The sequence below is a fragment of the Anas acuta genome, chromosome 1 (genome assembly GCF_963932015.1).
Source record: "Anas acuta chromosome 1, bAnaAcu1.1, whole genome shotgun sequence".
Taxonomy (NCBI): Eukaryota; Metazoa; Chordata; class Aves; order Anseriformes; family Anatidae; genus Anas; species Anas acuta.
Window position 1 is genome coordinate 89,860,055 of NC_088979.1, and position 25,088 is coordinate 89,885,142.

The following is a 25,088-nucleotide window of genomic DNA, read 5'->3' on the forward strand; positions in this document are numbered from 1 at the left end:
GAGGAAACTCTGGACAAACTGAATCACATGAATAAGCTTGAGGTGTGTATGAAAGGCACGGCAAGGAGGAAGGTGAAAAGAAAATTTGTCACCACCAATAAATGTCACCAAAATATGGCCACATGCATCCAATAACATCAGCTTGAAAAATGAGAACCTGATGTCTTCACTGGTGGAGAATCAATGCTGCTGTAAAAGCTACAGCACAGCTATGTCCATATGAAACTCCATACAGTCAGAAAAACACCCTGTGACAGAGTTTAAAGGATGCCAGAAAATAAACCGTAATAAAACACTAGAACACATAATGTAACAGGTCTGTGAGTAAACTCTAATTAGCACTGTTGCTAATTTGCTTGAAACAGTTGCACATAGGCTTCAAGCAGGGACTAGATCATATCTGTGCTAGGAAAAGAAAAAAGCTATAATCCATTAGGAAGGATTACATTTGTAAACCAGGCATCCTAAGATGTGATTTCAGGTCTATTTGGGTTACAGTTCTCCTAGAATAAAAAATTTCACCAGGTGTGCTCTTTAAGGGTAGTTGTTTAATGAAAATGCTCAGCATTACCTTTTGCACCATCTCCTTGGTATGCATCAAAATCTGAAATGAAAAAAATAATCAAAGATTAGCGTATGATATAATTACAAGCTAACGCACGCAAACACATCCATTAGGTTGCTAATTCCAAATGCTCTCACCTTTCAAAACAAAGCAAACCACCTCTCTCCTGGCAACACACAGTCGCCTTGATACTCCTATTACATGACTAAATTCTCATCTGACCTCGTATTAATGCTATTATTAACTCCCCTAAAACAAGATTAAAACAAATCTCAAAATTGCATGTGCGCACACACGTTCTACGCTAGGAAAAAAATAAAAAGAACACTGAATCAAATGCTCAAATAAAATCTCACCAGGAAATGTCAGAACGAAGGTTCTTTCAGTAATTTAGGTCAGTGATCTTCTGCGTTCTCTCTTGATATCATTGAGACTTTTATCCAAAAAAAAAAAAACAAACAAAAAAAAACAAAGTCCTGACTTATTCAGTACAGCCTAGATGGTGCTTGCTTATCAAGAATCTACTCAAAAGGTTGATCACTCTTCCAGCGATCTCAGAACGAATCATTAAGAAGCAAACTCCTTGAGGAAACCAGAAATGGGACAGGGAGTTGGGGCACAGATAGGGCACTGATGTTGAATCAGTGGGCACACCTGTGTGTAACCAGGTTTGTTCCTCAGCCACAAGCGCATTCCAAGGTCCCTGAATCCTCTGAATAGAAATTCTTTGAACTTCATCAATAGCTATAAAGACCTCACACAAGTAGGGTACTGTCCCCATCTCCAACACAGGTCAGCATACTGGAGAGGGGCAGAAGAGTTTATCATCTGAAGCCAAGACACCACCGCAGCGCAGTTAACGACCAAGGAAAATTAATATGATGAAGAGGAAAGCGTAGCTGCAGCACCAAGGATTGGTGAAGTTTGCGGAGCTGTGTGAAAGGTTGGGCAAGCATTTAAGTGCCTGGTCTGTTTTGCGCTTGGTCCTGTTCCAGGTGACCTTTTACATGTATCCAGGATGGCTTGTTCAAACACGGTCCAGGTTTGTTTACTCTGTGCTGCAGTTGCATCAGTGTGGTTAAACCCTCCTGGTTAACCAATTAGAGCAAAAGCAGCTCTGTGGGCTGGATGTGAAAGTTGTGCTTTCACTGCACTCTAACTACATCACCTCCAACTACATTCTTCACTTCTCCACTTCCAAGACTCAACTCCCTGCCTCGTATACTCTAGGCTCACCTCTACAAAATCCCCTTCCCTATCCCTCCTTACCCTAATTCCCATGCTTCCCTAATTTATCTTCCCACCCTTTCCCAGTTTCCTGTACTTTCTCTCAATTCTTACATTCCACTTTAGGTCTGATCTCATTCTTCCTTTCCACAAAACCCTTCTTTTCTCACCCCTCCTCCAACACCTGCTCCACTCCTTCAGGCACATGGCCACATTCCCACTCTTTTCCCCGTTTCCTGTCCTGCCAGCATCCAGGTGCTGTGGCACGTGGTTCCAGGCTCCACTTGTTTAGTCCCTGCTCCCTGGTTTCAGTCCTTACCCTCCCCTCTCAGCGTAAACCTCAGTGGTTTTTCAGCTAGTCCTGCTACTGGCATATGTTTAACTTCTTAAAGAGGATGACTCTGAAGCACGTGTTATAGCAAAGACAAATCAGAGGCTGTTAGGTCATTCTGCACAGTTTGGTACTCCAGCTTTAAAGATAGTCAGGCAATGCACCATTTTAACAGATTATATTAAATTTAACAACCCTGTTAAATTTTAGTTGTTTTTTTCATACGTTAAATACTTGGCCATATTTGCCAAAAAGACAATTGCAACTAGTCATCAGGAAGTCCGCGACAGGGAGCTAAACAGTAGGAATTAGCAGGGATGAGGAAAGAAAAATGATGCCTGAACACTGCTTAAAGTCCCAACTTGCAGAACACTGTGCTGGCCTCAACCTTCCACCTAGACACAGAGCAGAGAACTGAGGAACAGGAAAATGATGGGTCTGAGTGGCAGATTCTGTCCATGCCATACGTGCTCGGGTCCATCTGATTCCATTTTAACCAAAAGCTTTAAAAGGATATTCCGCTCCCCCATTTCTAACAAGTGATTCGGATGGCACTGCCCCACCACCTTTACACGGGGTTTGGAAATTTTTCTGGAGACATGTGTCACTGCTACATGACACCAAATTTCACACGCAGTCATTAAAATTCTAGCTTATTCACCCCCCCACATCCCTCTTCTCTCACTTATTAGATAACTCCTACGGAGGAAGGTTTTATCTTTCCCTTAGTGCTCCAAAGGGGAAACGGGAGTCACTGAAGCACAATTAAACACACTGGACAGATAAGAGTTTGTGTCAGAGAAAAGAAGGCCTAACATTTGTTACCCTCAATAATTTCTGGCATTTTCTCCTTCATCCTTTAAAAAAAAAAAAAAAAAAAAAAGCTATCTATAAATAGTTAGAAAGATAGCATTTTTTAAAATAGAATTATCCCCCACTAAAAAAGGTTTGGCAGCGCAAAAAACATTTCTCAATTGTCTCTGAGGACAGCAGAGGATGTGGGTAATTACAAGAGGGTCACAGACAAGTTAGCTTCATCAAGTGACTGGCATATGTTAGTGCTACCCGGTCTGACAGAAGATCACTTGTAAGTGCCAACAGCTACAAAACAGAAGGTTATAAAGGCTTGCTAAAATTCATTAATAAGGCAGTCGGTAGTTATCTGATTTCACAGCAACACCTGCATATTTATCTTCTCATTACCAACTGGATGATGGAATTTTTTTCAAGCACATTTAAAAAATCTGCCAACTTCAAGTATAAAAAAAATAAACTTTGTGGTTAATTTTTCCCTTAACAAAGTACAGCTGTTGAGAATAATTGTTCGAGATCTTACCCTGTAATGTCAACTGCAGCAGAACAAAGAGTATTTAATTAGCAAATCTATCCAGTAATTCAACACCTATTATATAAAATGCCTTCGTGATTTTATTCAGGATAATTTGCTAAGAGGGTTATTACTGACATTCAGATGAAATTTAAAATTCCTACGCAAGTCGAGTCATAATAGCAGTAATGATCCCCCCAATCAGGAGATACTGTGTCACACAAGGTTCTTTTGCAATGCAGCAGCCGATTTCCTGACTTCTTAATTCCTGGGCTCAGCTCAGTGAGAGCCCTTCACGCCAATATTTCAGTCAGCAATACATCCTTAATGGGACTCTATTAAAATACCTAGAATAAAAATGACTTTTTTTTTTTGTTAGGAAGAATGACAGCACTGCTATCATATCAATCACGAGCAGTTTCTCAGAAGCGCACGGCAAAGGGAGGGAGGTTTATGGCGAGGCTGGGAAGACAGAAGAAATAAGGAAGAGAATAGGAAAATTGTTACTCGTTAGTTTCCTTTTGCAAATAATATTGCGCCGCTCATGAGAGCTGGATTGTCTCCTATTGCAGGCAATCCAAGTAGGAAGAATTAATTGCCTGGCAACCCATCTGTACAGCCATGCCCCTTCCCCCCAGCAAACATATACTTCTGAAAACCTGTGAACTTCCCCGCACAGCCAACATCTGTGAAATTCCATTTTAACTTTCTCCTCATAAAAGCGAGGCCAGCAACACACCCGTGCCCTCGCACGTGAAAAGTGAGTTGACAGAAATGGAAAGACTGCCGTTGCAGACAATAAACCAAAATGCAAAATCCTGTCCTAATTTGACTCCAACTCGCTGATTACTTAATTAAATGAGAACATGATTTAAGAAAGGGAATGATTAAAAAACCACAAATATACAAGGAACGGCTTTTCCATTGCATCAAGTAGTTTTAAACACACCTTACTTAAAAGCCACTAAAGAGCATCTCCCGACAAGAGGATGCTTACGTGAGAATAAGATTTCTAGCTGAGCTACAACAGAACAGGGCACAAAACTAACGTGCAGTGCAATGCAGAGATTTCTCCTGGAGACGTACAAATTCTCTGTAGACTCCCAGGGCCACAAGCATAAGGAAACAGAAAGGTTGCTTCATGAAGACGATCAGGCTGAAAAGACTGACCAGAATGATTACAAAAATGCTGTACCACAGATGCATAGCAAGAAATATCATTTATTCTCTTGCTTTGCACAAGGAGAAAAACTAACATTTGTATGGCGTTGACAAAAATTGCATTTTTGAAGACTATTCTGTAGTCACCTCGTGTAGACCTGAGATTTTGTTTCCACCCCAGGTGTTTATTTGCGTAATTACACAGCAATACTTCTGGTACCAGCTTTAACCATTGATATTAGCCAGCACTTCCCACAACACAGAGGAATGAACATACAGAAAAAACTGTGTTCCAGTACGCATTGCCCCTAACCTGGCTACATAAGCGTTTCTGCACCCCTGTATTTTTACAACCCATTCATTAGCTTTGTTACTATACTATGATAAGTAGCCTCTACACTATTGTTGCAGAATATTGCAAGAAGACTTTTTTTAAGGAGGATTTTCAAAAAAAAGGTTTCTATCACAGGCCAAAAAGGTACGTATGTCATAAGAAAAAGTGAAACTAAGACGGAAACTTTGCTTGCCACAGAGAACGAAGCATCCCAGTGCCGTGTTTTCATTAGACAACAGACTTGATTTGGTGGGGTTAGAGTGACCCAATCCAAATAGCTGGTAAATGCATTTGTTTCAAAGAAATGCAATTGAGCATTTGCTTTACTTAGACAATGCATTCAAGGTTTTATTTCCCCAAAACGTTGTCTTAGATAAGCTCAAAAGCATCAGAAATACACCACCCTGTGCATCCAAAATTTTTCTTCCCATGTTTTTTTTTTTTTTTTTCAGCAACACTGAAACTACCTGTCCATACTCCACCAGCAAAGTTGACAGGCAACACCATGACCTTGCTGGATAATATATACAAACCCAAAACTGGATGGTGCACCACAACCAAAGGGAGAATGACTCCAAGGCATGAAGCAATGTACACAAAGATCAGTGACACGTTTACATGACAGCAAAAGGTAGGATCTTCTGCCTCACAAACAACAGAACATGCACAAAGAGGCAGCATTAGAAACACTCCGAACACAACAAAAATCATGCGTATATTTGTCACATTTTGACAAGGAACGCAAAGATGACAGTAAAACACTGAAGAGGATGATATGAATCAAATTACAACTCAAAGACAATGTTCCCTTGATGCCAGAAACAATTATGTACCTTTAAAATTCTACAATACCTCCACTTCAGGTATTTGTGGTAAGCTTTAATGAAGAAAACAAGAAAAACAGAATTAATTTTTTTATGAAGTTACACCCTTATTGGGCATTCTGCACAATGTATTACAAATTATACTACACCAAAGTGAAATTTGACCAATTTTTAAAGAACTGGTTTGGTGCTAGGATAGAAGATAAACAATGACACATACTCCTACAGCTAAGAAAAAAAGAAAAAAGAAAAGACACTAAACAAGAAGTCCGCACCCAAAAGATTCTTTGTTAGAAATTCAATTAAAAACTTGGAAATGGAGAAACTGAGCGCTCAGTGACAAAGCTGAACACTAGACTGGATAGAAGCCAACTGGTCCAGCTCTTAGCCCAGTTCTGGGTTCTCAAAGTAATAAGAATAGAATGTGAGTGGCTAACAAACTGCAAAAGTAACCTGTACGGCATGGGCATTTTGTAACTCTCAGGTCCACAAAGACTGTGGCCAGAGAAACCACGCAACAGAAGCACGGGCAGTTAACTGAGAAGCACGGGGTCTCACAGCCCACTCACTCATTATTTTCTTTCTGTCCAACTCATTCAAAACTGACCACCTAACACGAATAAAGAGGCAGCGAAGTTCTTCCCCCCGCCATTTCAGTCTACGAAAATAAAAACAAGATTTGTAACACCTAGGGCCCCTTGAAGAACATGGTACTCAAACCAATTTTAGCTCATTAACTCTTCTGAATAATTTTTTATTTAAATCCATTAAATACATCTATGCTTGATGAACATTTTGTACTTAGCTAGAAGATGCAAGGAAACCTTTTGTGCATTTCAAGTACATTGCACCTACCTCAAAAGCTAAGTTTATCAAAACCACAAGTAAAAGCACTTCTAGTAAACAAGAATATGACAAGCCTCATTTACCATTTCCTAATAAAACCAAAACATGTGTTAAGCTATTCAATATTTAAATGAATACACACAAGTATAACCTCCTTAGGAGTAAAAAAAGCAGCACGTGTTTTAGCAAAATGAAGTCTTTCTGTTTAAACATTTGTTCATTTTACTTCGTTACCTAAACTTAACTGGTTTAACATAATTTAGCAACTGAGAATCGGCCTTTCTCCAGAAAAACATGCAAACAACAAATGACAAGAACAGTAAACAATTAAAATGAATTCCTTACAAAAGCAGTGTAGTCTGTTTGGTCAGACAAGTTAGAATCCAGTCAGGTTTACACCTGAGCAGAGACTTTCCTTTAAGTAACAGCAAATTCTATTTCTGAATATGAAAGAACAACCACACAGCCCTTCACAACAGATTTATGGTACGTTTAATTTTACAGACTGCTCTGCAAATATATAAGCATGTTTCCCTCAACCTTGAGCTGACAAGAATGTAAGCTCTTTAAGTCCCTACCCATTTCCCAGATAAGCTACTCTCATAGGCATACATCTATCCTTTTCCTACAGAAAGGATCAAGGAGTAGATCTCAGTCTGTCTTCAGTATTGGAAGAAAATACTTTTTCAAAGAGAAATAAGGCTAATACTCAACAACCTCAAATTATTATTAGTCTGCAAGATTTAGTGAAGAAACTCAGAAAACAGGAATATTTTAATTTTTGAGTAGTGGATAAATTCAGTGCCATATCCAAAATGATGACAAATTCCTTGAGAGTCCAATGGGAGTTACAACTCTAGAAGGCCCTCTGCCCTCACTTTCAACTCCTTAAAGAACATTTCATTATGAAAAGAAAGGTCAGTCTTAAGAAGGATCCCTTAAGGATACAAGGGAGCGTGGACTGGCAGGACATAAATCTGAATTACTTTGCTACAGTTGTACTGATTTGTGTACTTTCAGTAAGAACCACAACAAACCAATTCCCACCTGATGAGTACTCTTAAAAGAAAAAGGGCTTCTACTGAAAAAAAAAAAAAAAGAAAAAAAAATTTTACTTTAAGAATCACAGGCACTTTTGCAATAAGTATACTGAATAGAGCAACCTCTGTATAAACACAGGTATATTTCACTGAAAACAATCCTGAAATTTTATTGCAGTGAGAGGACACACTGGTGCTGGTAATGAACACTGCGTATGAATGTCATGTACATCATAAAATCCTTGAAAGTTGTTTCAACAGTTTTAAAACCAAGCTGTTCTTTCATCAGGACTAAGTGGTCGTCTATCAAAACAACATCTATTTCGATTTAGAGATGGTTTTTAGCCTCTAATTAGCCTCCAAAGAAAGTTCTCTTACCTAATTTCTTAAATGTCAGGCAAGATTTTCATACAGCATAAATTTTGCTTCATTAAATTAGATATATTTAGACAACATATGACGGTTGTTTATAGAAAATTAAACAATGCTCATTCATCCTTCACCGCTGGTGCTGCCAGCAGAGTTTGGGTTTTTAGGATCACACAACCCTCGCTGAGGGATCAAGGGTTGCTCAGACAGTGCAGGATTTATCTGACTACATGGGGCAAAAGGATCTTTGCCAACAGGCTGCCCGACCTGGTAAGGAGAGCTTTGAACTAGGACTGATGGGGACAGAAGAACATCACCAACTATCAAGATGGGAAGCAAAGGCTGGGGCATGAAGTGAATAGGAAGGACTCTATATTGAACACGACAGGGCTGACAGGAGTGCTTTTCAAGCCCACATAAATAAGGGAGTGCCTACAGGACAGCATTATGGGGAAAGCTCTCACACCTCCTCAAGGCATCAGCATGACTGGGTGCCTCTCTGGGGGGCCTCTGTACTCGTGTAGGCACCATAGGAGACACAGAGGAAGACCTACAAGTCGGCATGCAGCCACAGGGTTAGGATTTCATTGGGACCACTGAAACATGGTGGGAAACACAATGATCAGCGAGACTCCTGAGGACTGAAGAAACGAAGTGTCACTGCTAGCCTCAAGGTGGGCAAGGCGTCGACCTCCAGAGGTCCCCTCCAACCTCAGCCAGTCCTTGAAGGATTATCCAGGGAAGCACAGGCTGCTCAGCCTCACCGCAGCCCGGTGCTCACTGGCAGCTGGCTGAGCTGCTGTGCTCGAAAGGCTGGGACCCACAGCACCACGTCCATCTGGAGGCCAGCTGCAGGTGGCCGCATGGGGCTGGATGCCAGCCCGGGGCTGTGAGGTGCCCGTGGTGGTGACCAGGCAATGGGGCAGGGCGTGCCCTCAGCAAGTCTGCGGGCAGTGCAGAACCAGGAGGTGAGCCAGGGGGCTGCGCTGCCGCTCAGTGGAGCCTCAGTGGCCTGGAGATGGCTTCTGGTCTACAGGAATCTCACCAAGTCCAACAAAGCCTCCAAAAGCCTCCAAAATACTCACTCCAGATCTGCTGCATTATAATCCTCTCCGATTAAGGAAGGAGAAATTCCTGTACATCCAGCGCCCTAACTCCACTGGGATGTTCAGGTTTCCCTGAGCTACTCAAATGTAAAAGGTAGAAGAACAATCTGGGGTACACAGACTGCTACAGCGACCACAATTGTTCTTAATAAGCAAAGTATATAGTAAAAAAAACACTTTAGGATTGCCCAAATAGGCAAAAAAAAATAAGTACACTCCAAGATGAATCTTGCTGCATTAAAGAAGTAACTGAACAAGTTTTTTGTCATGTAGAAGCATACACACAAAGTACTGGAGACCGGGAAAAACTGTTGCTTCAAGTAGAGGAACCTTGGTCTTCTGACATTGTGCCATCCTTGCTGGTTACAACAAATAAAGATATTCAGCGTGCATGAAATAAGCACTGGTAACAAATGGAAATTTTACCAAGATACCCAGTCAGGAATAAATAAGGTCAGGACACTGCTGAAGTCTCAGAAACTCACAGTCACATTTGGACTGATTAAAGTAGTGAAAAACCAGGAGTAGGGCAGGTAGCACCCCCAGTGTGTCCAAGGACCAGGCACTGCACTGCTGGGGCTCCTCCAGTCTCTTCAGACTAGCCCCTGTGGCAGCTCTGAACTGCCTTCTTAGGTGGTATCAGAGAAATAAATCCATTTTCCACCCTCAGTGGGACACTTAACCTTTTCTGCTTCAGGCAGGACCTAGTGATTGCTCCAAGGATGTGAAAAGACAACTAGGAACATGCATGGTTAATAACACGAAGTCTCAATCAGATTTCCTATTTGTTCAGTGTGACCTCTGTACAGCACTTGATGAAGCTGACCTGGACACAGACAGAAAGAGCTTCTGAGCACCTCTGCCAGCCAGCCACACTCATTTCTTTAAAATGAGCTTCCTGAATTCTGTCTGCTTCCCACTACCCCCCCCAAAAAAAATATGGGGTTCTTGAGGACATAAAAGACCCTCTTGCCCCTGGAAAAGCCATGCTTCTGACATAAAATGTCAGAAATAGTGGGCTACCAGGTGGTTTTAAGGTACATGGCTAATTTCTGTCACACACCAAGATCTTAATGTGGAAGAAAAAAAAAACAAAGTAATTTAAAAAGTTTGTTCTTCTACTTTTAAATTTACTACAAAATAAAATTACTAATTAACAATCCTAACTTGCCTGTTAAACGGGGCTTGCTACTGTAAGTTAGCAAGAGGAACTACGGGCTGTGTTGGTTGGGGCAACTTCATCTCCCAGATTTTTCCTATAAGGACATACAGGGGGAAAAAAAAAAAAAAAGAGTCCATGCCAATGGAAACTACTGCCTATCCCCACAACCACAGTAGCAAGCATCTTACAAGCACTTAAAGGAGCTATGTATGAACAGTATTTGATGTCACAGGGCTCTCATAGAAACAGGAACATGCTGGGTGACACCATTTTCTGAGTACGCTGAGAAAAGCTGAGCTTCAGGCCAATTCCTCAAAGGGCCCACCTTCTTTTCAGTCTTCAAGACTGCCTCAGTTAATGGTCAGCTGGTTGAACAATAAACCTGAAATAGCAGTCCACAGCATTTTTAATACCATTTGTCTGTTCAACAGCCTGTCTCACAACAGAGGACACCTGCACTGTTTTCAAAAACAGAACTAAGTTAGAGGCTTATCAAAGTATTTGAATTATTTTTTGAGGACTTTGGACTCATGTGAAGAAATGACAGTTTCAGAAGTGACTTTTATGTGTCGGTCTGTTGTTTAGCACTGCGTGTACAGCTCATTTCGGTATTTAGGGATTACACACTAATAGCAGTACGGCTTTATTGCTGATGGAACCAAGTGGTTAAGATGTCATTATCCGATGCCACAGGATGTGGATTTGTTTGTTAGTAGTACAGAGAATGGAGATATTAAGACTAGGAAAACAAACAAATGTAGTTAACCTTTCAACGTGACCCGCTAGGAACCCAAACCAAAAACTGACTTTCAGCCACCTATCAGATTAAAGTAGCGGGGTGTTACCACTCGTTCAATCCACCTAAAATAATATTGCTCAACGGGAATACATTTCTGCTCTAATGATAGAAAAAAATTAATTACAAACGCAACTAAAGCATACTACCTCCATAAATCCATTACTGTGAGAGAGGCATGCTGATTATTTTTTAAATCCTTAATTTGTCATTTAGACCTACTGTTATCTCATTTGTAAAGAATTCAAAACACATTTGCACAAAACTAGCTTTCTAAAACATTAACAATGTTTATAAATCTCTCTCTTATTTCCCTACAATTTGACAGGATTGATTTTGTGCTACATACTTTAACTCAATCAATCTTTGACTTTGGAAATTTTCATTTAAATTCTTCATCCCACAAATTCAGTTAAAGAAAGAACATCACAACCTAAAGGTTTTGTTTAATCTAAAAACATACCTAACGAGCTTTCCTACTTCTCGTTACTGGAGTTTGAATCATTAATAAAAATCTCAGCTTTCACTCATATGCCAAAGAAGCCTCCTTTCAAAGCTCACTCTTGCTCCTACTTTTCAGTTTCAATAGAAGGCACCAGCACTAATTTACATTATTGTCACAGCAGTCATTCAATATCCTCATTAGAATTATGTCTGAAATGAGACCTGCAGGGCCTTGAGAGAAGTTTTAGTGCCAACATAATAATCTAAGCACAAGCACTGGTCAACAGTAGCTTGATTTCGTCCACTGCTGTTATTGATGCAAAGTGACTAAAATCCAAACTGCTTTTTAATGCCTTTAGATTATTGCAGGTGGCTAAAACACATTAAAAAAAGAAACATAAGGAATGATTGGGATCCAGTATAGGAATGGAAATCTCTAGGAATTCTCTCGCACTCTAAGACCTGGTTTGAACTTAAAAAACAGAACGGTCTTACCACTAAAATAATACAACGACCATAATAAGTCTACGTACATTTCCTTTAGAGAGTGGAAGAACATCAAGTACTAAAAACATATATAAATACGTATTCTAACTTATTCAAGACGATATTAAATCTGCTTGGAAAAAGACCCTGCTGACCAGCCTCCATGCCAATGCTCTGCTTTCAGGCATAGGTAACACTAATTTTAGCGTGACCCAAATAGCTGCAGAATAAGAGATTTTCCCAGGAGATATACATAAATACATGAAATACAACCAGTAAGAGACATTTGTTCCCTTTTATAGGTCATGCTATAGGTAGTGTATCCTTAGGTCCGTTGTGTTTATTAACCTAGACATTTATTTCGACCATATGTACACATCAGCATTTATAAGAAGATGATAATTTCAGATTCAAAGTCATGAACCAACCGCAATCTGACAGCGGTCAATAAAAATATCCCAAAATATTACATAGAACAGAACTCGTTACACCTTTCTCAAGCTTATGATCATATACACTGGCAGCTACAATCTTAAAGAGAAAAAAGGAAAGAAAAAAAGGCTGAAGTGAACCTTGACAGTTCATCTACTAGCCTATTACCACTCTGTTATTCAGATCAGCTACAGTTAACTGTACGTCTGCAATGGCTCACACGTCCCATCCACCTGAACTACTACAATTTTTCTGTTTCACTTTTCCCTTTCATGAACAGTTGCTCTGCTACAATCTATCACATAAGAAAACCGTCACAAAGCTGAAATACAGCAAATTCAAACTATTTGAATATTTATTTGATTAAAGTATAGAAGATTATTCTTACTCTGATAAAGTATAGAAGATTATCCAGTAGAGGAGAAAGGTAATTAACATCTAATTTCAAAGCTTTTCAAATAAGCCTCCCCAACAACACTGGAAGAGTTCTACACTAAATAAGTTTCTCATTTTCATTCAAAAAGGCACACCTGGCAGACCAACAGTAACAGTACGAAAGAGAAAACAGAAGACAAAGAGGCATTCAAATCAAGCAAAAAAAAACATGTTCCCCGCTCTCTTCCACATGTGTTTGCAGTCATATCATCAAGTAATATTTGAATAAATGAGGTACACTCACCCTAAGAGAGAGAGAGAGGTAATTTAACAGGTTAGATAGAGGAGAAAAGATACTTAAATTGCCTGGAAGTCAAGTAATAAAGACAACCCACAAAGCCCGGTAGCATACAGACTTCTAGATTGACTTTTGAGAAGAATTTGCTGACGCCACTGGTGGTTGAATTTCCAAGTTTAAAAACAAAATCTTCAGGTAGGTAGCTTCGTGCATCAGCAGAACCAAATCCCCAGTCTGTGAGGCTGTTTATCGGGGCCTGTCTTCAGCCAGGGTCTCTGCTTACAGCGCCATACCCCCAGCACTGCATGCAGATGTCCCCAGCATGCTTGCAGTTGGGATCTGCAAATTATGTTGCCTATGTTGAGAGATCATCTGCTGTCTGTGCTGTTAAACGTTATTATTTCCCATACCCTTCAAGCATCATTTTCTCCCAAAGCTTTGCACTGTGCTATAGAACACACCCTAAGCAACAGTAGAAAAACAACGACCAAGACTTCTACGGGATTGTTTTAGGGACAGAAGTTCGCCAAACATCTTGGTAATGAAAGGAAGTGGTTTGTACATTAAGAGAAAATACTCAAAAGTTGCTCCTAAAAAAAACAAAATTCCACCTGTGAGAACAGTTAAGAAGTCTTCACAATTGGGTAAACTAACATGGAATGAAAGTCAGTGTGAGGCTCGTGTCAGAACCAAGACCGTTAGGAAGGTAATGATCTAGGAGGAAGATTAAAAACAGCCAGATTGTTTATTGGTCATTTAAAGGATGATGTTTCACAAAAAGCACTTCTGATCTCAACAGCAAGCTACAGATGAGGGGCTTATGAGGCAGGCATCTTCCAGAAGAATGTCTCCCTCTAGAAAAATAGGGACGGCTCTGTCCAAAAGCGTAGCTGTCCCATGAATTCACTTCAGTCGTTGCCAGTAAGGGTCTGAGAATAGGAGGGTACAACGTTTTAAGATCAGATGTCCCCTGCCCCCCTCCGCCAAAATAACAGATCTATCTTGGAGCAGAAGCAGCTTCAGAAAAATACTCCAATTGCTGCTCCTGCTGGGGAGACAGGAATTTATGATGGGCTACGGGAAGCACCCCACCGGCCTCAACACTGACACACCGACGAGGGCTGCATCATAAAGGCCTTGCACACTGTGAGGGATTGCCAAGCATACCATAAAACCAGAATGCCAAATTACAATCCTAATCTTGCTTCCAAGCCCTGTATTTTCAGCCCTCAGCCTGGATTTCCACACACACCCCCCCCAACACAAAGTATTAGGTGTCAAAAGGTTCGCTGATTGATTCCTGGTCTAAGGCTAATTAAGACATGGCCAAACTGTGTCCATGTCTTACTTAACAACAGCATTCAAGCAAGTTTCAAGCAATCTGATTAAAATTGACTAAAAGTGTCTTCCTTCAGTAATCACTTAGACAGAATGAATTTTACATTAGCAGGATCAAGCACACGTCAGGCCTCAGTGGAAATGAAAAGGGCTTATAGTAATAGGATTTATAAATCCACCGCATTAGGTTAATGGCTAGATGATTTACATGGAACTTTTCCCCCTCCTCCTCACCCTTTAACTCAAAAAGAAGAAAGCCAAACCCACAAAAACAAAAACCAAAAAAATCCCAACCCTATATTTGGCACTTTTAGCTACGAGTGCCAAGGCAAAAACAGCCTTTCATGCACTTCTTTTTAATTAGCTGAAAATTAAAAGCCACGAGTGATCCTTCATTAACTCTTTCAGGGCAGAAATAATCAATTAGATTTTTATAAAGCCAGAAGGCTCGAAGACCCTAATGACCCGTTCCAAACAAACACAATGAGCTATCCACACACGCATAATGAAGCTGTGACGGTTTGAACCAATAAATATGCAACCGATCAAAAATGAGATCCTCATTCCTCATGAAATTGGCGGTAATGGAGTTCTCCATATGAATATTTTCAATGGCAGCGACGACTCTGAGAGCCCTTGCTCTTTCTCAGGCGGCAATTCAATCCTCCCGCTAGTAGTGGTTACTAATGACACTGGGACTTGGATGGCTTCAAGCCAGCATGCCCTCGTTGCGAGCGCTGGAATGTCCTCCGCCATGTGGGAAACCAGGTGCTTTGTTTTGTTCTTTTGGCAGCTGAGGCTTTCATTTGCTGCAAATTTGCAAGCCAAGTCAGTCAGCTGAGCCCCTGCCGCAGCGGCAGCCACTCGCATCTGCTGCCTTCCCCGGGTGCAGGCAGGGAAGGAGCTCATCCCCAGCAAGTCCTACCTGCAGCCACCTCTCCCAGAAGGTGAGCCCAGCTCAGGGAGGGAGGGCGAAAGCTCGAGCTAAACACGCGCCGCCCTTACGTTGACCAAAATGAGTTCGGAGTTATCAGCTAACAAGTCAACTAGCCACCACTTGGCGTTTTCAGGTCACCGTGCAGCCATTAAGAAATGAATCCAACACTGGGATTAAAGGGAACTGCCAACGCCACGAGCTTAAAAATAGCCGATCAAGCACCCGCCCGTTGTCACCAGGCGCAGTTACAATATCTCCACCTCGCTTTCTTCTGTGGCGTTAGCCGGGCAGCAAAGCCCTGCCCTCCCCTGCGGTGGCAGCCCGGGTCAGGCCTGGCCGAGTCGTGCCCCTCTTCAACCACCAAGTTTGTGCTTACATCCACTTGCCTGCCTCTCTCGGGAAATGTATTCTCCCCGTCTGTGGCACCACACATTTGTGATTTGTCACCAGCCCAGGCCCGGCGGCCCGACAATAGCTGGGAGAAGCCGGTCGGCTCCCCCGGCCGGCCGGGTGTCGGGTTCACATTCCTTCCTTCCCCACAGACACTTGTCCGGTGTCACACAAAGGAGGGACCAACAAACCTGATCCAGGGCCGTTAAATTCAGACAGCAAGGCACCACACAATGACCTTTACGAGAACGATATTAACAGGTGGCTGGTGTCTAATACAAATAATTATATTACACTTCGGCAGCGGGGACCAAAGTGGAAACACATTGTCTGGTCATCAGCAATTGAAGTAACGCTACCAGGACACCCTTTTAATGTTAGGAGCTCTTTTTCCTCCTTAACTCCAAAAAAAAACCATCCTCCTTAATAGAGCATGGACAATGAGCTTCTGCCTCTACCACAAGGTACCTCACCTGAAAAGTTCACACGGGAATCTGATGCTTCCACCCCAAGCTTGGAGAATGCTGCTCCCCTTTGGAGATCACACAGGGATTCTTTGGGATTAAATTCAAGCCTTGCCTATGAAGCGTTACCCCGTCTTTCCCTCTTGAAAACACATACCGACTTCAATTATAAACAAAGTAACGGATAGCATAGCAGTTCCCAAGCAAAGTTCTTCAAAACCTGGAAGAGAAACCAAGCTACACGCGATCAAATTAATTGCCCTCGCTCGCTAATTAGTTTTTCCACCATCAATCATCTCAAGTTAGCTGCAGTTTTTGTCACCCTTTAACCCCGAGACGAGCCACGGCTCTGACAGGACAGACAGCTGTGGCAGCGGCTGCAGCGTTTTGGGACAGGCAGTCATCTCCCACCATGCTGAAGCTGAACTCCACCTGGCTGGGGCAACAAGGGGATGGGATCCGGCGTGCTGCCCGACCCACAGCGCTCACCCCAACCTCCCCCGTGGGGTCTGCGTGGTGGGGTGCGGGCCGGGGGAGCCTGACTGTCACCCTGCCACATGCCACCAGTGGCGAGCCAGCCTGCGCCGAGAGGGGCCAGGCAGCAGATCGGTTTCCTGTCAGCTGCGAGTCGGCCGACACTTAAGCTGCTCAAAGGCTTCTCATTCTTCCCTTTGGAAAGGGGAGGGCAGGTTCAAGGACACCGCAGCCTGTGAGATTATGTTCTATCCACACAAGCAAGAAGCTAGGAAATGGCAACTCAAAGCGACGGGTTTGGTTAGGGAATGATTAGCAAGGGCCTCAGCCACGCTGTTAGAGCTGCAGAAAGTATAAAATGAGCCCTTGGGCACGTGCTTGCTGCTGAACACAGCCCAGTGAGAGCAGAACAGCTGGGATGTCCTGAGACACCTCCGAACAAAACGCACCCCTCCTGGGGGAAAGGCAGCTCCTTGCTCCCGTGCAGCAAGTGGCTCCTCCGGCCAGCAGCACCCGACACGCTGCAAGGAGCTCCCGAAGCTCACTGACAAACCAGATCTGCTTTGCATTCCCTTTTGACTTCAGAAAGGGAACCAGGAACTGGCCAGGCACTCCCATTTCAGGCCTCCTGAACCAAAAGCCAGTTTGGAGCAGCCAGGTGGGTGCTGCTCAGCCCCAGTGTCCTCCTCCCCTCACCCTCCCACACCCCTCCCTCTGCCCTCACCTCAAGCACACTGTTTTGACTCAGGCTGGGGCGAGAGCTGAGCCTCACACAACACCTCTGGGAACTTCTTTCAGGGCTCCCACAATGATTTATAAGCAATACAGACAGGCCAAAAAACAGAGATGATGGTAAATCTGGAAAGTGACTGGAAACACACAAAGTAAATGCTTTGGAACTGAAGACATCTAACGCTTTAGGGAAAAAAAAAAGGGGGGGGGGGGAGATAGGAGGGATAAAGAGCTATTAAGACAATTAAGAATTTGTAGGGAAGGTAAATCAGCAAGAAACAAAATCCAGTTGTCCAACAGCCCTCCAGTCTCCTTATACGTGTAAAAGTACTTCAGAACTGCTCCAAATTCTCCCTCTGCCAAAAAAGCACCACCCATCCCCAGAGTCAGTGTCATCTTTCTTGCCTTTTTTCTCCCCATTGAGATGTGTATTTATTACATATGCTTCTTCTGTAAGTCATTAGCTCTTCATTAATTCCTTTAGTTATTTATTCTTTCTTACTATTCTGAACGCTGAAAACAAAAGCAAAACCACAAAAGAGCTACCTAAAAAAAAAAAAAGTCAAACAATCAGTATCTGGAACATCATATGCTACAGTGACATGGTTAAATTATCCTATAACAATATGCTAATACATACAAGTCAAAGCATCACCTCAAGAATTAATGCCTGACAACAGTATCTTAAGGTAAAAGAAAAGGAAGGATGTGGAAGGAGAAAAAAATGAAGTTACAGAATTATAGCAACTTTGTTCTAGATTTTGACTGTAGTAAGGGGGATGATTTATATTTTTAGATAGTCAACTTGTACATGAAGACATTTTTGAAGGAAATGAGTTGTCCTCAGTGAAACTGAATCTAACTGACATGATGTTTTATCTTGCAGAAATTGTACAGTTTCGAATTAAGTACTGATAATGTAAATGGCAACACAGTCCAACAAAAGATGAGTTTTGTCTGAAGTCCTAACTTCGTTCATACACTGAAGATCATGTCTTTTACAGGGTGGTGTCCTACTAACTACTATGCTAGAAGTTTTTGATATGCAAACATGTCCACAAAAGCTAGTGACGCACACACAGATCAATTTAAAATATTTTCTGTTCCACAGCTCTTCAAATTAAAGTTGCATGGGTTCACTAGTTATAAAAGCTATTTTGCATCAAGAAATATACCATCACACTGTGATCCTGTACCAAAACCTACGCAAGTCACAAATTAAGCCTGAAGTCTACCTATCAGTTCAGAATCATGTGCTAGAAAGATACCAAAACCCCAACACTCTTCTATGCAAGGAATAAAATAAGCAGATGCTCATAAGAACTATTTTTTAAACAATCACCCAGAATGGTGAAACTAAATGATGTTGAATAAGAAGAGGTGATTCATATTTACGAATACATTAGCAAAAGGGATACTTACCACATCCCCAGAAGAGTCTGAATTTTGTAAAGATATAAACATTATCTTAAACTACAGACAAGAACAAAGACCCAAAGAGCACACCTTCTCCAAGCCACCCACTTTCTCAGGATTTAACAGAGTGGGACAGCACAGCCCCTAGTGACGGCACTGCTGTCAGCCACCAGCCTCACAGGGACCCCTCCTTGCAACTCATCCCTCTTCACAAAGGTACCTCTGCTTGAGCCCAGTTTTACACATCTCCCTGTCCCTGTGCATGGCATCTGAATCAAAGAGAAAACATCTCCTCCAAAGAAAAAGGTCTAAGTGATGTCTGCTGCAGATGCCTGCACCACTAACACAACCTCTCTCTCTCCCCACCCCCTCCCTCCTTCCCCAGTATTGTCTCAGCAAGCAATGCTGACTTCTCAACTTGCTCTCAGCAACCAGCTTTTTTCCATGTTTTTTTTCCAGAGACCCCACATCTCTCTGGGCAGCCTGTGCCAGCGCTCTGTCACACACCCAGCACGGAAGTGCTGCCTGGTGCTCAGAGGGAGCCTCCGGGGCTCCTGTTTGTGCCCTGTGCCTCTGGTCCTGGCACTGGGCACCACTGAAAAGAGCCTGGCTCCACCTTCTTTGCACCCTCCCTTCAGGTCTTTATAGACATTGATGAGACTCACTCTGAGCTTCCTCTCCTCTTGGCTGAACAGTCCCAGCTCTCTCAACTTCTCCTCAAAGGAGGTGATACAGTCTCTCATCATCATTTTTGTGGCCCCCCTTTTACTAAACAGGCTCTACTTCACACCCGTGCCTTCAAGCTGAGCAGCAATGTAACTTTTAGAAGCAAGACGTATGATCTTGCTTGAACTCAAATGTTGGGAAATCCACCCAACAGCTGCACAGAGCTGCATCTCTCCGCACCTTCATTCTCATGAAATTAACTAAGAACCCAGCATGACTCACTCAATGCTAACTGCAGTGACATTGAATCTGCACCAACACACACAAGACACTGATCACTTAAGAGGATTTGTGGGACAAAGGAGGAGGAGGTGAGTAACAGATACCAAACTGAACCACGTGCATTGGGGTCAGCAGATATACACAGAATTTTGCTTCTGAGCCCTTCTTACTGCATGATGGTCTTTGCCACAGCAGAAAATCCCTACAACACAAATGCTTCAAGACTTGGCAGAGCAAAACTGAAGCGGTGTGCAATGTACTGCATGGCAATGGAAAATTGAAAGCCAGGACTGAGTCATCTACCCGTGACCCTAAAAACATACATCATATAATCCTATATGGCTCCATTTAAACTCAAAAAGGGGTGTTTTGTGTGGTTTTTAATCTTTTTTTTTTTTTTTTTTTTTTTTTTACTCCACTAGCCTCAATGGCCAATCTGAGATAGATGCTGGTTCCTCATTGTACCCATAAATTGCATAGAGTCGGACATCCTAAATGTACGTTCCCTAAGGGTTTCAGGGCCCCTACCACTGCTGCCTTAAAAATAATTTATGTTTCAAAGGGAACTCCTGGGAAAAAAAAAAAAAAACAACATTTTGTTGGCTCAGAGCAGTACTGTCAGGATGGCTCCTAGATTATTCCCTCGAGGTAGACAGACTAAGTAGGAGGCTTTATCATCATTCAGGCAGATGGGTTATTAGACACATGACACCAACAATTTTAGTAGACTTGAACACGCAAACTTGGTTTTGAGGTTGAAATATCAAAATGAATCCACTGCTGAGGAATCCTCTGTTATCAAATAGAGGTGTTTGATAGATACCATCAGAAGAATCTCATCTACTGCGTAATGATTTAAGAAATCCATTCTTATTTTTTATTCCTTACTGAAAAGTAAGTGTGAAAGAACTGAAACAGGCACTTAAGTCCCTCCCTCTCTTTCTCTCTTCACAGGCTTGCACATGAATTAAGCTCCAGTATCCTGTAGCCCCCCATCTGTAACTCCTCACCTGAAGAGTAATGGTTATGAAAAAGTCATGAGAATATTTTTTTTTCTTTTTTGCACTCTTCATCTTTTTGATTCTGGGTGACTACAGTAACTTTCAGAAGAGAACTAGGCGTCATAAATGTAAATACTGAAGATTGGCAGAAAAAGATCCCTAAGCAGTAAGTTTAATAGCTTAAAATATCCAATATGAAATTCTGTCTTCAGAACCATTCCCATTAAGTTGACCCGCTGCATGCATGGCAGTTTTTACTGTTTTTATTATCTATCTGCATGCTCCAGATTCTATCTTGTAAGCTGATACTACTCAAGAAGTGTGAGATTGCTATAGCTGCAAAGGACTATATCCATTGTAAAGTTCCACAGATGCTTCTAATAAAACATACTAAGCAGTCTACTCTGTAATCACTCTTTTCATTTCAAAGAGTGACATCTTCAAAATTCACACATGAAACATGTCCATCCACAAAGTACACTTCTGAATTTGTTAAATTTATTCTCAGTCTCTAAGAATGTAAGTGAGAGAACGAGAAAATTAAGCAGATTTGGCAGCTAGGCTTTTTCATTCCTGGAAACAGGAATTTACTGGCATGAAATAAATACCTGATTTGCTGTTTGCAGTTCCTGAAAGATGGTCCTAAATAAAGATTTGCATGCTGGCTGTAAAGAAGGACTTAAAATAGTATCAGAACCCAGATCAAGACACTTAGAAATCTAGGGATTCAGCACCTGAATGTCCTCCTGAGGGCATTGTGGAGAGTGGCCAGCAAGGGGTGTGCTTTGGCTCTTCTCAGCCATGCTGCCACATACTTCCACGGTTTTCCAATCATAATTTTCCCTTTCTCCAACTCTGGAAAAAAATAGTCATCTTCACTTCTAACTGATTTCTGATATGAGCCCTACCATCTTAAATATAAATTCAGGAATTTAGGAATTAAGCATATATTGCCTAACTTAGTAATGCTTTGTATTAACTAGATAATATTCATTCAGTAAAATTATTTCTTCTATCATGCTTGTAGCCCAACATAAGCTGCACCACAGTACACCACTGACACACAACAGCGTAACTATTTGGGGGTTAAATTCCTGTGGAGTCCACAAACTGCCATGACCCAAAACCCCCCATTTTAGCCAAATCATAACTTCTGTTCAAAAAAAGTGTAATGAATGTGTACGCTAGATATTTAATCTGTTCTCGGAAAATGAGAGCTGACCTTCACTCTAGTAGCAACTGGTTTACACTGTCCAGCTATGCACACAAGGGCATTCTGTGTTTGCTTTGATCGCTTGCACATGCCAGAAGTTGATGTCATTGATAGATTATGGCTATTGACACTGCTATCGCTCTCACACAAAAACTTTATTAGCATAATAGAAGGGCTGAAAGTGTGCTACCCCACTTTCTAAAAATCTTCCCCATCTGCTGCTGGGTGACATGCGCAGATCACCGTCCCTTGCCTATTAGCTGGGATACAGCAGGCACTTGAACTCCACGGGAAGACTCAGGCTGCATCTGTCTTGTGAGCAAAACTATTGTTTGTAAGATAATTACTCCAGCATTGTTAACTTGCAGCAATAATCGAGAAGGAGATCACCTAATAAGCCACATTACATAGTAATCTAACACATTATAACAGTAATGACTGCATATCAACTTTGAACCCCCTTTAGTACCAATTAATTTCAAGAGCATTAGCACCAACGGTAAACGAGTATGAAGCAGTATAACTAATTAAAGCTTACTATGTAACAGACTTCGTTTCAATTATCATTTTTCACATTAGTCATCCGAAACAGTAGTGATATGTACCAGCTGGAAAAGTTAAACATTTAGAGCAGGGGCTGCCTATTCCCACAGCAACAGGTAAACGTAGCGGCTTTTGGAGCTATGTTATGCACTTTCCTAGGAAAACTGCTAACTAAGCCTTATCAACAGAGACAAACAGCAGATGGCAACAAATGTGCCAAGAGACATTTCATCCTCCAGGAAGAGTTCAACACAAGGCATCAGCAAAAAAGGAGCAGAGCTGGAAGCTTGACTTCCACAGATCTTAGCCAGCTGCTCTCTTCTGTAGGATTAAAAAAAAATAAAAATCAAACCTACTCAAGCTGGGATTCTTATCCTACTGTACGAGGTTTCAGATGTAGCCCATCCATGTATCTTTCACAGAAAGTCCAGTACCAGGTGCATCACAGGAAGACAGCAGAAGTCCTCTCCCTTATGAGAAGCTTGCTTTTCAGTAAAGAAGAATTTGTTCAAATCCAATCATCAACTCTCAAGTCTGAGTTAAGGGGAACCTAACATTTAGTTACTCTTTTATATATACACGCAGGAAAAGAACTAATTATTATCCAAGCTTCTTTGACGTTTTGCCCACTACTGGACTCACAGAGTTGGGCTTGCCCTCATATGCCCTGTGTAATGCAGTAATTTCTCTTTACCAATTCTGAGCACTTGGTGTTTTCAGGTGAAAACCCACAGGTATCTTCTCAAGATTATTTTACTTCATCCTTACACACTTAACACACTGATTGAACTGAATGCTGGGGTACAAGTCATTTTCATGTTTCTCCCCCAAGTTTTAACCTCAAGGCCTTGCACTAATCAGAGAAGTTGCCAGGATTTTTGGAGAGCTGATCTGTGGAACTACCCATCAACAAACCCACTGACCCCTTCCTTCCACCCCCACCGCCAAGTAACCACACACCAAAAAAGGATGATAAGAGTACTCAGCTGGGAAGAAACAGAAGGCAAGAAATGGGAAAACAGAACTAAAATAATAAAAAGGAAATCAATTACTTGCTGTCTCAAAAAATCTATTTGCGCATTACGTTACTCTTGTCCAAACACTTGCCAGTACAGCTGAATTAACATTTAAGCACTCATGCCCATTATGTTTAAATGGTAGCTAAAAGCAAAACACGTAAAGGAATTCTCTCCCACTATGGCTATATATACAGGTTTAGGTTTTCCCAGACTCCCATCTCCCCCTTTATTCACTGTTACAGCTCAAAACCCCAAAGGAGCAGAACACAGTGGATAGCTGAAGTCCTAAAACAACTATTGGCGAGGACACAAATATTCACAATTAAAGAGAAAAAAAGTACCTCCATGTTCTGTAAAGACTGGATTAATTGGTTAAGCATAAAAAGCTACAACTTTTTGTTAAAAAAACCTTCAAAATCCAGACCCCACGTAAGATGCCTACTTCCAACACTTTGTCAGAAGAACTTAGTGGAAAAAGTAGTATCACAGCATAAAATTGAAAAGAAAATAAAAGCTTATCAAGAAGCCAGAGCAGATCTGTGATGGTCTATGTACAACACAAACTATTAATAAACTGTTAACCCCAGTTCTTCTCAGCGAGAGGAGCAGACAGTCACAAAACAGGCTTTCCTTAGGTTAAGGTGGAAAAGGCCAGGGACAAATCCTATGTCAGTACTGATACTTGATAATTGTGCTAATCTATTACCATGCATGCTTCACATGCTCTTTGCAGCAAAAGAAGTTGCTTGACTTAGCAGAGAGGCTCTCCCCTATTATGCAGACCAGCTGAGCTTAAAACTATGCAGTACTGTATGGAATAACAGAAGGATCCTTTCTGGAGCAGTCAGATAAATGCCACTTCATACTGCTGTACCATATCCAGATCTCCTCTGACAGATATATTACTTTTTTTTTTTTCCATTGGGGGGAAAAAAATTAAAGCAAAATCCCTTTGGGGAAGGAAATAGCTGACATTTAATAAGCTAATATAATAAACACTGGACAACAAACATTTATTCCTACGGTGAAAATTAATGAAAAGGAAACTGGGACAGCTGCACAGTCCAAAATTGGCACTGATTTTCAGAGAAGGAATAGGATCCCTGAAACTATTACTAGATGGCTCAGGAATCCCTGGCAAAAAATCAAACAGTTTCTTAAAAAAAATTGCTGTAATTTAACACAGTATTTATGACAGAGTGACACAAGCTCACACTGCAGGCTGAAAACTGAGAGACACAAACACAAGCCACAATTTATTAATCTTCCCTTGGTCAGCATGTCAGAAACACATCTTACTGAAAAAAAAAACAACGACGACAAAAAACACAAACTAGATTACTTGCTTATATATGAAAGATGAGAGACCACCAATTACTTTCTTCAAATAATTGAAAAATAAAAGTTCAAGATCCACCAGCAAAGTAACAGATAGCAAAAGGTCTGGACTAGAGGAGGGGTAGGGAAAAGAAAGGGTTTTTATTTGAATG

At 41.6% G+C, this 25,088-nt stretch overlaps 1 protein-coding gene across 3 annotated transcripts in view; it reads right to left on the reverse strand.

Annotated features, from left to right (window-relative positions):
- The window catches only part of POLA1 (DNA polymerase alpha 1, catalytic subunit), a 198,880-nt gene that overhangs the window by 130,305 nt on the left and 43,487 nt on the right, over positions 1-25,088 (reverse strand). For all 3 annotated transcript variants that reach the window (XM_068687005.1, XM_068687014.1, XM_068687025.1), the window contains exon 27: positions 572-604. In XM_068687005.1, the coding sequence (XP_068543106.1) occupies positions 572-604 (33 nt within the window). The remainder of the gene's footprint in view (positions 1-571; positions 605-25,088) is intronic.